This window comes from Pecten maximus, chromosome 18 (assembly GCF_902652985.1).
Source record: "Pecten maximus chromosome 18, xPecMax1.1, whole genome shotgun sequence".
Classification (NCBI taxonomy): Eukaryota; Metazoa; Mollusca; class Bivalvia; order Pectinida; family Pectinidae; genus Pecten; species Pecten maximus.
The window spans coordinates 16701582-16715525 of NC_047032.1; the positions used below are offsets into that span (position 1 = coordinate 16701582).

Sequence of the window (13944 nt, forward strand, 5' to 3'; positions counted from 1 at the left end):
CAAGACGTACATTTACAACTTAATGTGGTAAGGAAAGGTATTTAGCATTACATTGGCACAGAACGATCACAACTCAACATGACCCTTTATCTGTGTTACATAAAACAACCCCCAGCTTACATTTTGATACTTTCAGTTTGTTTTAACTAATGAAATACAGCACTGTACAGATGAGGTAATGGTACTAATACTTATTGACCACACGACACTTCAATATTTTGCCGAGAGTATCTGGACAGAGATTTGAGTTTATTAATTTGCTTCGATTTTAAAACGAAAAATCCTCAATTCCCCTACATGACCAGATTTGAGTTCACATGCAAGGACAACGTTTTGGTGTATGCTCATGCTCACCATACACTTGGTATCAAAATGTTAAACTAGCTTTTTATTAACACTGCCTCGATATACATTGCAGTGCCATAAGTGGGTAGCCACTTCTACGCGACGTCATTTTGCAATGTCAAGTAGATGGCTTTGTATTTTCGACGTTTTTCAATAAAATAGCAAAAATAATGTAACTTACTTGCTAATATTTGGTAATACACCCCTTTGCTTTAATAACTGCCTGTATTCTCTTTGGAATTGATTCATATAATGCCTGTATTCTTGTCTGGTCCAGCTGATTCCAAATTTTCAGAAATGACCCTCACCAGATCTGCCTTTGACCTAATGTCATTCAGTCTGTTTGTTAGTTTAATTTTTAGTAATCTCCATAGATTTTCTATTATGTTGATGTCTGGGGACTGTGCTGGCCAAGGAATTGTTTCAATATTATGTTACGTTTTCCACCGGCAGGTCTGTCTTGACACATGGATGAGACAGTTGTCCTCTTGTAATATCCAATAAGAATTTCCAAACATTTTCGCAACAACTGGCCACAAATGTGTATCTAAAACATTTATATATTTTTCAGAATTAATATTACCCTCCACTGGGGTCAATACCCCCACTCCTTGAAAAGTTATACAACCCCAAAACATGACCGAGATATTTGATCGTGGCGAATGATCACTATACTGACCAAGGCATTCCAGTTTCCATGTCTCGTCGCGTTTTCTCCAGACATATACTTTTCTATCCTGACCTAAGACAATCTTTGTTTCATCCGTAAAAATGATATTTTTCCAATTTTGTTCAACTGTCCATGTCCGATGATCTCGACACCATTTTACACGTCGTTCACGGTTCACCTTTGAAATGGTAGTACGCTTCCTAACAGCGCATCTTTTATAATCCAAATCACTGAGTCTTCTCTTTAAAGTTCTCTCAGATACTTCAGTGGGGTTTAACTCATTAAATGATGCCAATAAATCCGGAAAACTTTAATGTCTGTTCTGTTTTATCAGCCGCGAAAGCCGAGTGTCACTTCGGACGGTGGTAATTTTGCTCCTACGACTTCGGGGCTTGTTTTCTAAACTTCCTCTCTCGTGAAAACGTTGGAGAAACTTCTGAATTGTTGAACGGGATATGGTCAATATTTCAGCAATTTTTTCGTCCAGAAATTCCACTTTGGTGCATTGCTGTGATCGTCTGCTTCTGGCACTGTGACATTTCACTACCGTGTGGCGCCATATTGTTTACACCGACAACGGTGCTTAAAAATGAAACCAAATACCGTATTCCGCGTTCCGGATTATGGACATGATGATCACGATTAAAATGATGTATGATATAACAATATTACTTGAAAATATATTTCTTTCATATTATTAAAATACGACGTAACGGCGAAAACGTCGTTTTTGACGTTGAAAGTAGCTACTCCTTTTTGGCACGGCACTGTATATACATATTTTATTAAAATAAGGGGCGGATTGCCTCGAAAATTTACCAAGCCTCATTGTCCACACTGTTTGAATTACTTCTTTGCCCCATATAATCATTACAAGTAATTCGTATCCTCCATACATTGATGTGAGGATCCAGTGTTATCTGGATTATACTTCTTTGACCCATATATTTTATTAACGATGTACTTCATAGATTTTGTAAATTTTAGTGAACTTTCAGTTACTATCACCACCCTAGATAATGTCTTAAAATCAGTATTTTTTTATTTAAATTATTCAGACAAGAAAATATGGATCAGTCCAAGGATGATGCTGCAAAAACTGTTGTTCCAGGAAAACAATCAACAATGATCTACATCTGTGGAGGTATGCATCAATTTTCAACTAGCCTACCTGTAATTATAATCAAACTTGATATGAAACTGAGTTTATCCTTGACATTCCAGAGGTTGCATTTACTTTTGCTTTCTGCATCCCAGAAATATCATGTTGTGGCTAAACTGAAGACAACTAGCCATTTCATTGGGTGTCAGGATAAACCTGACCAATTGTCAATGCACTTTTTTTTAAGTAACAAAAAGATGACAAAGATCAAAACCAGTCAATTTTTATTTTCTGACCTCAATATTTGTTTGGTTTATATAATTACATTAAAGAGTTGTTATAGTATTTTTCGCCATGACTTATACCACAGGTTTGAATTTAACACCTGGAATATCAAGAATGATGAAAAAAATAGATATTACCCCCAGGTATTAGTAATTTATGTTGTCATTTATTTTTCAAGAATGTCACCAAGAAAATGAGATCAAGGCACGTGATCCTATCCGATGTCGTGAATGTGGATACAGAATCATGTACAAGAAAAGAACAAAACGGAGTATCCTTTACTACTTACCGTCAAAACTTGTGTAATTTATGTACCTTTTTGGGGAACATAATTCTGCTGTAGTGATTGATGTGTAGATTTCATGATTCTTCAACCTGCAGTTTTCGGTCTTGACCTCTGCATGTCTGTCCCCTCTTGAGTATTTTTCTTCACTGTCTTGCAGTTGCTTGTTTAAAATCTGGTATGTCTTATTAAACAGCAGTTTCAGTCTTAAACCAATTAATGCCAGATGATGGTTATAGTACCAATAATGCTCAGTTATATCATAGCATATCTTTTCTATGCTTTGTAAGTCCTACACTAGGAACTGAGGTGAGGCAGTGTATTTTTGTACCACTAGAAGATCACCTGGAAATTTATTTTGACCTTTGACCTGCACAAAAAAGTTTTTAGGCTTTATCTCCTGCACCGATAGTCACTGGAAGTATAGGTTCACCTAGGCAGTATGTGTCATGTACAAAAAGTAAGTCACTCTGACCTACACTTTGATTTTTGAACTACACCATAGAAAAAAGTTTGTCCATACTCGATGTCATACACTTCTGTAAGTGGAATGTCATACTTTTATCATGGGCTGACCTAGGTGATGTGATATGTCATGTATCAAAAGTAGGTCAATCTGACCTACATGTTGACTTTTGACATAAATCAAAGGGAACATTGTTCAGACCTAATCTCCTGCACTACTCGTGTCCGGTCAGATGTGGTCACTTGGTTAGGAGTCTGTGTAGAGTTCAGAAGACCAAGATTCAAGGCCTGATGTGGTAATTAGCTCACCTGCCCAAAGGGAAATCGAGCTTATGCTATAATGCAGCCATTGTTGGATACCCACTGTTGATTGTATTACACTACCACCCATCGCTCAGTTCAGTGAAAAATCCTTGTTTCAATGAAATCAGTCTTTAAAAAGAAACCAATCAATATAGCCCTTTGGAATGTGAACTTTTCAGTTTAGAAGGGGTAAATACTAAAATGAACATGTAACAATAATATGGCTGGGCTTATAAAGACGGGCAGATTCTGTGAAAATCATATACTATAGTGGGCAAGGCGACCTGTACATCTTAATTGTTTTAAATGAGTATAATTTAGTACAACAATATTTTTGGGATGTTAGGAACAGCCCAGGTATAGTAGCATGTACTTTGTGCATCAAAGTATCAAAATCTAACAATAATGTGGTAGTGTTCTCATAGGCTTAAATTCCCAATAACCAGCTTTTCCATCATCTATGATCGGAAGAAATCTATTTCAGACAAAAGGATATCAATAATATTCTGCTGAAATATAGCATCCAATTGAAATTAGGATTTTACACCGAGTTGACCCAGGGTGATAAGTGTAGTTTAGTGTAATGCAATCAACCAGAGGTATCCCTCACCAGTCTGTCCAGCTTCAACTTTTTATTCAAACAAATTCTTTTCAGTTACCATGTAGACCAGAGACCTGATATCTGGCCTGAAGCATGCTATGGTGAAGGGTTATCAAGTTTGTTAAAATGAAAAACCTTGACCTACCTTCAAGGTCATGGGCCGAATAGGCTAATATCATTACACATATACAACTTCTCCTCCATAACCAAGAGGCCCAGAGACCTGAAATCAGGTCTATAGCATACTGAAGTGAAGGTACCAATTTTATTGAAATGAATAAACCTAGCCTACTCTTATATTTGAATAAATTGGTAATCAACTTAGTGTCTAATATCTACAAAAATGACCTAGATCAACTTCAAAGTTGCGTTCGCCCCTCTTTCATTGCACCAATTGACCAAATCTTAGTTTGTGACGTAATAAGTTGTGTCTCAGATCATATTAAAAATATTCACTTTGTTCGTTCCATTCTTATTATCATCTTCACTTGAAATCCTCAATATATGTTACATATAAAATGTACATTTATTTTAAAATTATGGTACATTCACTTGAAATCCTTAATATATGATACATATAAAATGTACATTTACTTTTTTACTAACAATCAGTTAATATATGATTCATTGGAAATGATCAAGTACATCGTAAGCTACGTGTTTATCTCAAGCAATGATGGTTGTTCTATTAATTGACAAATTATGTATGAAAGAGGTAATTTATATTTTAATACTATCACCATACTGATATAAAATGCTATGTTATTATAAACACCAGATATGGAACTTTCATTTATTCGAAAATGTATTACAAAATGAAATTCCATTCGTACTTCTATAATGGTTTAATCATTATTCCTGATTATCCCTGAAGGCTGATACCCCTTGTATAAGTTTGTGAAATATTACAAAGGTGAAGTCAACGACTAACTCGCCTGACCTTATCCGTTTATCTTTTATCCTGAATTTCAATATAATTATTGTTTCAATAGTTTTTGAAGTATGATGCATATGCTTTTGTTTTTTATCCTTCTGGAAGTTATAATGACATACTTGCTCCCAGTTTAATACCAATCACATAAAATGCAGTTGTATGGGGTTTTGTTTGGGTTATTTTTCTTGATTCAGAAATATACAATTGGTGTGTTCATTGAAAATTATCTAATGTAACGTGAGGTACCATTATACCGCTGCAACAATATTTGGTCTCATAATTATACATTTGAAATTGTGTGTCTATTCATAATAATTGTGTTGGTCATTTTTGAACTAACACATTTTACTAGTGTTATCTTAAACTGTAATAGAATACTCCATTATGTGATCCTTTTGATCATGATTCGTCTGAAATTTAATACTATCACTACATACTTATCTCATATATCATTATGTGATTTCATAGAAACATTTATGAAACCGTCTGATTCATTCATAAATTTATCACAAAAATGTAACCAAGCCTTCGATACTAGTGCTTTTATCTTTGTTTAGAACTAGATATATATGTATGATAAAATATTCTACAGTGTGGTACATTTCATATTAATCTTCCTAATTTGATCGGAACTATTAGGATAAACGTCAAAGTAATAAGGTGTACATATGTAAATACTTTATTTTTTCTTTCGCGTTTCATTATGTTTGACTTGAGCTTTGTACATCCACAGATAAGTATGTTGTGTAATATGTAGTCATGAAATGTTTTAAATGGGATGTTTATTTGATTTGCTAACTTTCCGTTTTCAACTCTACATGTATCTTTAGATGTCGAATATGTCATTAACTTGATTACATTTATGATAATCTAAATATTCAGAAGCTTGTATTATGTAATTAGCATTGAGCTCTTGTTCATCTTACACAAATCTTTTTCTACACTTACCAATACCATACTTTAACGATAATTTCCACTGATAAACATCGTATCACTCTACAAATATATAAATGTATTGATACCCTGGTCCGCTCTGATTCCATCCTTAGCATATTTACCTTGATGTTTGCTTTCCTACTTACCTTACTTATACTTTTTCTGTTTCCTTTCTATTCTCGATCCCCTTCTGCCTTGCCTATTATGCCATTGATTTCATTATATGCTGAACTACCAGTTCTTGCACACAGTTCTGATTCTTACATTACCTTATTTGGCATTACATAATGCCAGTTAGTCTAACGCTATATCGTGCTCGAATTGGTAGCTTTAACAACTGTGTTCAGTCCTCAAACTATGTCATCTATTTGAGTATCCTCAAGTCTCTTTGCGTTGGGTTATTACTACTGATTCTATTAATTTGTTTGTCATTTGTTAGATCTCAAATCAATTCCATCCGCAATTTTTGTCATGGTAAGTTCTCGTACAATATTATCGTTTCTTTAGTAGACATTGCTTGTCTGTTTTCTCTCTTTTTTTCGCTTATCCAGTGGCAACTAATATTGTCTGGCGATATTGAAGTAAATCCTGGTCCTTCGTCTCTGAATTCATCTTCATCATCACTTTTTTCAAATATAAGTGATCAGCTTGATCTTGATCATAACTTTTCTTTCGTCCATCTCAATGTTCAAAGTCTTAATAACAAAGTCGATATACTTTATACCGAACTTAACAAATACTCTATATTATCATTTACTGAGACTTGGCTAAAAGTCACTGATATCTCTCCGGAACTCAGCTTGCCTGGTTACTCTGACCCATTCTGTTACTGTAGGCCTGACCGTATTGGTGGTGGTATATCGGTCTACGTTAAAGATACGATATCTGCAAAACGAAGGCAAGATCTAGAATTACCAACCATAGAATGTGTATGGTTGGAAATAGTTCTTGGCACAGAGAAGTTTTTGTATGGTACTTTTTATAGACCTCCAAATTCTCCAATTATCACCTGGTCTCACATATCTCACTCTGTTGAACAAGCCTTTAACACGGGTATAACTAACATTGTATTTACAGGTGATTTCAACGCTAACTTGTTGGTCGAAAATCAGTCCTCTCACTTGCGAGATATGCTTATTCTCTATAACTTGTCTCAATTAGTAGAATCCTCAACATTTTTTACTGAATCCTCAAACTCACTTTTAGATATTGTGTGTGTTAGTGATAGTAGCATAATTAGTAAATGTATTGTCGGAGAGAGCTTCCTTGACCAACCGGTTAGATACCATTGTCCTACTTTCTGTTCTTTTAATATAACTAAACCGATCCAGCAAAGTTTTAAGCGTAACATTTGGCTCTTCGATGAGGGAAATTACGATTTATTTAGAGGGAAATTGAATGATTTAAACTGGAATACACTGATCGACGTTGATGATATTGATGATTCGGTCAAAAATTTTACAGACACATTGCTTGCAATTGCTAAAACATGTATACCTAACAAAATTATCACTGTACGATCTAATGAACCACCCTGGATGTCAAATGAAATCAAAAGATTAATTCGTAAACGCAAACGTGCCCACAAAAGAGCCAAACGTTCTCCAACAGATGCTCACTGGACAAGTTTCCGCCAAATTCGTAATAAATGTATCAATTCTATTAAAAAGGCTAAAGTCGCATATGTCAATAACCTCTGTGAAAACCTTCGGAAACCTTCAAATCTCAGTGTGAAGAAGTGGTGGAAAACTGTATACTCATTATTTCCTAATCGTAAAAACTCTTCAATACCCCCACTTCTTCATAATGACACTTGCATCTCTGACGATTTCGAAAAAGCTTGTTTATTCAACGATTTTTTCTGTTCCCAATCTAATATTGATGATACTAACACTGCTTTGCCTAACATTGACTATGGACATAACTATAATCTATCCAATATTAACATAACTGCTACTGATGTTAAGGATGCAATACTGAATCTTGATTGCTCTAAAGCCATTGGTCCTGATCTTGTAAATGCTAGATTACTCAAGGAATCTGCTGATATTATATGTAAACCTCTTTGTTCTTTATTTAACAAATCTCTCGAATCTGGTATCTTTCCTACAGAATGGAAGTCAGCTAATGTCACGCCTGTGCACAAAAAAGAATGTAAATCCATCTTAACTAATTATAGACCTATTTCATTACTTTCCATTATTGGTAAACTCATGGAAAGATGTGTTTATAAATATGTTTACAATTTCTTACATACTCACTCTCTACTCTCCCCTTTCCAATCTGGATTCAGGCGTTGCGATTCACCCATTAATCAACTACTTGCTATCACTCATGATATTTACTCTGCTTTAGATAATGGTAAAGAAATAAGAATGGTATTTTTTGATGTTAGTAAAGCATTCGATCGTGTTTGGCATAAGGGACTTTTATGTAAATTGTCATGTATTGGGATAAGGGGTTCTCTACTAAATTGGTTCAAAAATTATCTTCTTCATCGAAAACAAAGAGTAGTAATTAATGGTAAATTCTCTAATTGGTCAAATGTAAAAGCCGGAGTTCCCCAAGGTTCAATTCTTGGCCCGTTGTTGTTTTTAATATTCATTAACGATATTGTGGAAGACATAAGAGCTAATATAAAGTTATTTGCAGACGATACATCCTTATACGTCATTGTCGATACAGTTAGAAACACTACAGATATTTTAAATCACAATTTAAATAAGATTCATGAATGGTCATCTAAGTGGTTGGTTAAATTTAATCCTGCAAAAACTGAAACCTTATTAATATCTAAAAAGACAAATAACCCACTACATCCTCCATTAACTATGACTAATACCTTACTTACTGCTGTTACCTCACATAAACATCTTGGTTTATTTCTTTCGGAAAATGGTGGGTGGACGGTTCACATAAATTTTCTAAAATCTAAAATTTCACCCAAATTAAATATGCTACGTAGATTTAAGTTTACTTTAGATCGTGCATCACTTCAAACTCTGTATTTTTCTATGATTCGTCCAATTTTTGAATATGGAGACATAATCTGGGACAATCTCTCCAAAGCCCAATCAGACATATTAGAAGATCTTCAATTAGAAGCAGCAAGGATTGTTACTGGTGGAACTAGACTTACTAGTAGGGTAAAACTTTATCTTGAAACAGGCTGGCTTCCACTAGAACAAAGACGCAAACATCACAAGATTATCCACTTTCATAAAATAGTTCATGGTTTCCTTCCCCAGTATCTTCAAGAATTACTTCCTCATCGAAATAATAATATTCATGATCATAACACTAGATTAGGTAATAATTTCCGTCCACCTTCCGGTCGCACAAGCCTTTTCATGAAATCCTTTCTGCCATCTGTAATTAGTCTTTGGAATGCACTTCCTGATGGAATAAAAACCAGTCCCTCAATAACAAAACTAAAATATCATCTAAACGCACAAAATCTTAAAGTCCCACCATATTTTCTTATCGGCAGTAGATTGGGTCAGATTCACCATGCAAGATTGAGGATGGAGTGCAGTTCACTAAAATATTATTTGTTTCGTAGGAATCTGGTTAATAGTCCACTTTGCTCCTACTGTCAAGTTGATGAAACTAACGAACATTTTTTATTACATTGTAGGCTTTTTTCCGACCTTCGAAATCGTTCCCTCTTTGCCCTAAATCATCCTATTTCGACAGAAATATTACTTTTTGGCAGCAACAACTTAACTTTTGACGAAAATTCCTTGATTTTTAAATGTGTGCAACAATTCATTATCAGCTCCAAGAGATTCGATTAATTCCACGTTTCAACTCTGTATTTATCGTTTTCACAGTTGTATCAGCATGCAGTTCTTTTTAAATGAACAATGGTATCGGCAGTCTCCCTCTTTCTCTTTCCCTTCTCATCTTATCATTTCCCACTACCTGTCTCTTTCCAATATAGAGTTATTTCAATATTCATATTCATTCTCCCACTTTGTTACCATGCTAAATTGATGAGTCATTAACGGAGACGGATTAATATAAGTTTTTAAAAAACTTGTTTCTGAATCCATTTCATGCTGTATTTTTTTCTGATTGTGTCTACTTTTCATGTGTTACCAATGAATGAATAAAATAAAGTTTACATTAAAGTTGCGTTACAAGCAGGTGAGCAATACAGGTCCATTCAGCCTCTTGTTGAATTTGTCCGCAATTACATTTTATGCTCAACTGAATATTCTCAAAAAGGTTGATGTCTTTGGGAGCGAGTTCCTATCTGGCCATTGAATTTTCAGTATTTTCAAACAAAGTCTGTCCTTAACTCATTTTCAGTGATTGTGTTTGATGCAAGATGAATGAGAAGGAACCAAACATTAATTTTCATTTACATATGGTTGCTGACTTTGAAATAATGAAAATTGCCACCAGAAGAAGAAGATCAATGTGGACAGATCCCCTTCTTAAAAACCTTTGTGACTGTGAGAGAAAACATTTATAAAAATAGAAAAATCAATCTCTGATGCAATCTTATACAATAAGATGCTTTGTTCTTCAATAAGTATTTGAAAGAATTTAATGTTTTTTTTACTGCCTTCAAAGAGTGAATAATGAATATAAATTCTAACACTTTGGTTTAAACAGTTAAAACAGTTGAATGTACAATTTTTTGCTCCATTGAAAGAAAGACAACTTTTATTTTTATATTTGCCATTTCTTCTGAGTTCTGGTAAATGCAATATCATCTCTCATACCATGTCATTACCTTATTCAAATGTTCACTGTCGGATGTCATTGAGTGATTAGTGGAAAAGTTGATATGAAAGGATGTGTGCTGTATGCTACAGAAAAAAATAAGAAAGGATGAATAAAGTGATGTGATCATTTGATTTGTTTTTGATTTGCTATTATAGAATCTGAGTTAAACTTGTTGTGGCATTCTGTGATATTCTAGAAAACCCTCTGAATATTGTAGAATATCATGGAAGAGTGAAAATTGAAGTCCAAGTATTGGTGATACTATGGTATGGTGATTGGGTGGTCGTTTGGTGTCCATCTGTCTGTCAGCTTTAAACTTCTCCTGGAAAACTAAAAACAACTGGGTGCAAATATTTAGCCAAAAGGTTTCTGAGATATTGTACAATGAAGTTTCCTTATGCGATTGACATTGGCCTAATCTAAGGGCACAGGGGTTAAATATTTTAAAAACTTGAAACCTCTTTCAAAGTTCCAGAAGACATATTTTGCCAGAAGGTATGATGGCACACTTTAAGTTTCATCATATAAATGACGACCTATTTTCAAGGATGTCAAATGTAAAGAAAAAAGCTTTGAAAATCTTCCCTTGTTCCAAAGACCAGGTACCATATTTATCTTGATCCAGGACAGAGTGCTGTTAATGTTCCACATATATGAATGAACTTGACCAATTTTCAAGGTCATGGTGATCAAATATGTTATTCCCAAACTTCACTTTATCACAAGCCCTCCACCTCTGGGTTGCGAGTTCGAAACCTACGTGGGACAGTTGCCAGGTACTGACTGTAGGCTGGTTTTTCTTAGGGTACTCCGGTCCTCCACCTCCAAAACCTGGCACGTCCTTAAATGACCCTGGCTGTTAATAGGACGTTAAGCAAAAACAAACAAAAAACAAACAAATCCCAAACTTCATAAAACCCAAAGTACGGATGTTCATCTGGTAGGTATCTGGAATGATAGTCTCTTATAAAAACTTTTCATATAAATGATTCTATTTTCAATATCACAGGGCTCAAATAAGTTCAAAATCTATTGGAATGTTCTACAGTTCCAGAAGATCCGGAGTCCTCGTATAATACAAGTAGTTTAATTAGGACCAATGTATCATCACAACTCGATTAGAAATGTTATATCCTGAAACATCATTTACATAAATGCATTTTATCTTGCTACATGTATGAGTGCTTCAGGCCCCCTGTGCCTCTTGTTTACTACTGTACAAAATGATGTACTATCATCCTTAAATCAAAAATTTAATGTGGGAAAATTAATAGTAAAATTGCACCTTCTTAGCCATTAACATGTCTTTATATTTGATATATTTTACCTAAATGAGATTCTGAAATCTTAAATGCAAACATTTTTGATGGCTACTGCCAGCAACCTTGCAGTACAATTCGAAAATGACTAGATCACAGGGGCTTGGCATACATTTGCAACCTGTAGCCCTTATGTATGTGGATATTTGCAGTATACATTTATAGACCTTGGGTTGGGAATTAGTTCAAAGCCCCTATACACTAGATTATCACAACTCTCAAGTTTATAGTATATTACGGGGGTTTACAGATAACTAGATATGCTAATGTACAACTGCTGAAAAGTATAATTTCTGAGAAATGTCCCTTTAAATCGGATGCCAGGCTAGGTAGAGCTTTGCATGGTACAGTATAACTTCTTTTAGTGAATATATGTAGTTGGTACATGTAGATGCTTCAATGAGATTAATGAATGGTTTTGAATTTAAATTTCAGAATGTTGTTCGTACATAATTAAAAAAAATATGTTTTTCTAATGGGTTATGATGAAGCCCGGTGGCAAGTCAATTTACTGAACATTACCCAATGCTTCCCAAAAATCACGAGACCCTTCACAAAACCTAACAAATGAACTCATTACCCAACGTTACATCAAGCTAACCAAATTAACCTTTTTAAACTCTACCCAAAACTTGCAAAACTTCCCCGAATTTACCAAAAATTAACAAAATAAAACCCAACGTTATACTAGCTACCAAACACTTCCCAAAGCTTACACAATCTTCCAAAAACCCTATCCATAACCTTACCAAACTCTTCCTAAAACTTGCCAATCACTTAAAAAACTCGAACTTACCCAACGCTTTACAAAATTTACTTAAGGCTACCCAAGAGTTATCAAACGCTATTCAAATCTTACCAAACGCCATTCAAACCTTACCAAACGCCATTCAAACCTTACCAAGCACTATTCAAATCTTACCAAACCGCCATTCAAACCTTACCAAACGCCATTCAAACCTTACCAAACGTTATTCAAACCTTACCAAACACTATTCAAACCTTACCAAACGCCATTCAAACCTTACCAAACACCATTCAAACCTTACCAAACGTTATTCAAACCTTACCAAGCACTATTCAAATCTTACCAAACGCTATTCAAACCTTACCAAACACTATTCAAACCTTACCAAACGCTATTCAAACCTTACCAAACGCCATTCAAACCTTACTAAACGCTATTCAAACCTTACCAAACGCCATTCAAACCTTACCAAACGCTATTCAAATCTTACCAAACACTATTCAACCTTACCAAACGCCATTCAAACCTTACCAAACACTATTCAAACCTTACCAAACGCTATCCAAACCTTACCAAACGCTATTCAAACCTTACCAAACGCTATCCAAACCTTACCAAACGCTATTCAAATCTTACCAAACGCCATTCAAACCTTATCAAGCACTATTCAAACCTTACCAAACACTATTCAAACCTTACCAAACGCTATTAAAACCTTAACAAACGCCATTCAAATCTTACTAAACGCTATTCAACCTTACCAAACACTATTCAAACCTTACCAAACGCCATTCAAATCTTACTAAACGCTATTCAAACCTTACCAGACGTTATTCAAACCTTACCAAACACTATTCAAACCTTACCAAACACTATTCAAACCTTACCAAACACTATTCAAAGCTATCCAAACTTTATCAAACTCAACTTTTCGATATTCAAAAAATTGAAAACACTAGGCTCATTAAAGCTACTGGTTTAACGCCTATATGACTCTGCCTATATTACTCTGCCTATATGACTCTGCCTATATTACTCTGCCTATATGACTCTGCCTATATTACTAGGTTTGGGCTAAATGGCTACAGTTAGTGTTCTGTCGACGTGAGGGACGGTAAACACCATTTATAACTTTCGCATCGCATCATATTGGCCCGATATGACAATACATTGGGATGAGGGTGTTATTGAATTTTATTTAAGTTACAATTTGGAT

The 13944-nt window shown here is 34.7% G+C and overlaps 1 protein-coding gene across 1 annotated transcript; it reads left to right on the top strand.

Annotated features, from left to right (window-relative positions):
* Positions 1 to 68: 68 nt before the first annotated feature.
* LOC117316175 (DNA-directed RNA polymerases I, II, and III subunit RPABC4-like) lies at positions 69 to 10792 on the top strand. The gene is made up of 4 exons (XM_033870685.1): positions 69 to 175; positions 2074 to 2159; positions 2581 to 2673; positions 10239 to 10792. Exons 1-4 carry the CDS (start codon positions 150 to 152, stop codon positions 10259 to 10261), a joined length of 228 nt encoding a protein of 75 aa, XP_033726576.1. The 5' UTR covers positions 69 to 149; the 3' UTR covers positions 10262 to 10792.
* Positions 10793 to 13944: the final 3152 nt, after the last annotated feature.